The sequence below is a fragment of the Primulina eburnea genome, chromosome 12 (genome assembly GCF_022965805.1).
Source record: "Primulina eburnea isolate SZY01 chromosome 12, ASM2296580v1, whole genome shotgun sequence".
Taxonomy (NCBI): domain Eukaryota; kingdom Viridiplantae; phylum Streptophyta; class Magnoliopsida; order Lamiales; family Gesneriaceae; genus Primulina; species Primulina eburnea.
This window is the reverse complement of record NC_133112.1, coordinates 29,750,159-29,751,616: the sequence shown is the minus strand read 5'-3', so window position 1 is coordinate 29,751,616 and position 1,458 is coordinate 29,750,159. Positions and strand designations below refer to the sequence as shown.

The 1,458-nt window shown below is 36.7% G+C and overlaps 1 protein-coding gene across 1 annotated transcript; it reads left to right on the top strand.

Moving 5' to 3' along the window:
- The first annotated feature begins 738 nt into the window (after positions 1-738).
- Positions 739-1,245, top strand: LOC140806765 (basic leucine zipper 43-like). Its single transcript, XM_073163301.1, has one exon. The coding sequence runs from the start codon at positions 739-741 to the stop codon at positions 1,243-1,245; it is 507 nt and encodes a 168-aa protein (XP_073019402.1).
- Positions 1,246-1,458: the final 213 nt, after the last annotated feature.

Genomic DNA, 1,458 nt, shown 5'->3' with positions numbered 1-1,458 from the left:
TAAAAACTATCAAAGACAAGGTTCATTTCATCTTACATGTAGGGGCACTACCCCATGATACAATCAAGGGTACAAATTTAGCCACACATACATGGGGTCCAGTAAATTTTTTAAAATCACATATGTGTGTGAATCTTGTCCATCCAAACCATGTGAGGGCAGTGCCCCCACATATAACATCAAATCTACCCAAAGACAACTCGTTTTTTTATCAAATATTTTAAAAGAGTTTATTTATCATCTCTAAACTCTATTTCGATCATAACTTCCGTAAGAATACAAAAATTTGGGAGTGAGTCTCATGTGAGACCGTCTCATGGATCATAATCTGTGAGACGGGTCAACCCTACCCATATTCACAATAAAAAATAATACTCTTAGTATAAAAAGTAATATTTTTTCATGGGTGACCCAAATAAGAGATCCGTCTCACAAATACGACCCGTGAGATCGTCTCATACAAGTTTTTGCCAAAATTTGGTTTGTTTTATTTATGTTCTTGTACTTGATGTCTTTAAAGAAGTATTGATCTAGACCTCTAGATATTTTAATTTCATTAATTTGGTAGATTTCATGTCTTCTAAATGGTTTTTTTTTTTTTTATAAGGGAAAAAAAATCATATATAAGTTTTCTTGTCTCATACAACAAAGCTTCCCCTATAAATTCCCTCCACTCTTCACACAACCTCACCCACAAAATAAGCTTAGAAAAAGAAAAAACTTTTCAAGATTCAAGAAATGGATCTTTTGGCTCATGAAAACTCTTCAAACTTCCACTTGGCAATGCACACCAACTTAACACCATTTGATCATCACTTCAACAAATTCTTAACCCGCTTCCAGAATCATCAAACGTCTCTCCCGATGCAAGAACTCGTCCCGAACTCTTCATCCGTCAGCAATAACTCAACCTCTGATGATGCTGATGAAAACCAGTTCAGCAGCAGCAGCATCTTTGATGAAAGAAAGAGGAGAAGAATGATATCAAATAGGGAATCTGCCAGACGATCAAGAATGCGCAAACAGCGGCACCTCGACGAACTTTGGTCCCAAATTCTTCTCCTCAGAACTGAAAATCACAATCTTGTGGATAAATTGAACCTTGTGTCTGAAAGTCATGATAAAGTTCTTCAAGAAAATGTGAAGCTAAAGGAGGAAGCTATGGATCTTCGAGAAATCGTGACCGAACTTCAAATTTGCAATTCTTACTCCATTTTCAGAGATCTTGAAGACATCCCATTGTAACACAGCCCACGTCCTAAATGAATATCGCTGCAAAGAGTTGAGCCCGTGAGGCCAGCAGCCCTATGTACCTTCTTTCGTATGATCAGTTCTTTTTTAATTTCATGTCAACCATTGTTTTCTTTGAGTTTAATTCACTCTATCCCGCAAGAATCAATCACCATTAATTTGTGGCCTTTGGAAGAAGAATATCAAATAGGCAAAAGGAAACTAAGC

Excerpts from the sequence above, each read along its gene's own strand:
- LOC140806765 (XM_073163301.1), top strand. The coding sequence starts at position 739 with ATGGATCTTTTGGCTCATGAAAACTCTTCAAACTTCCACTTGGCAATG.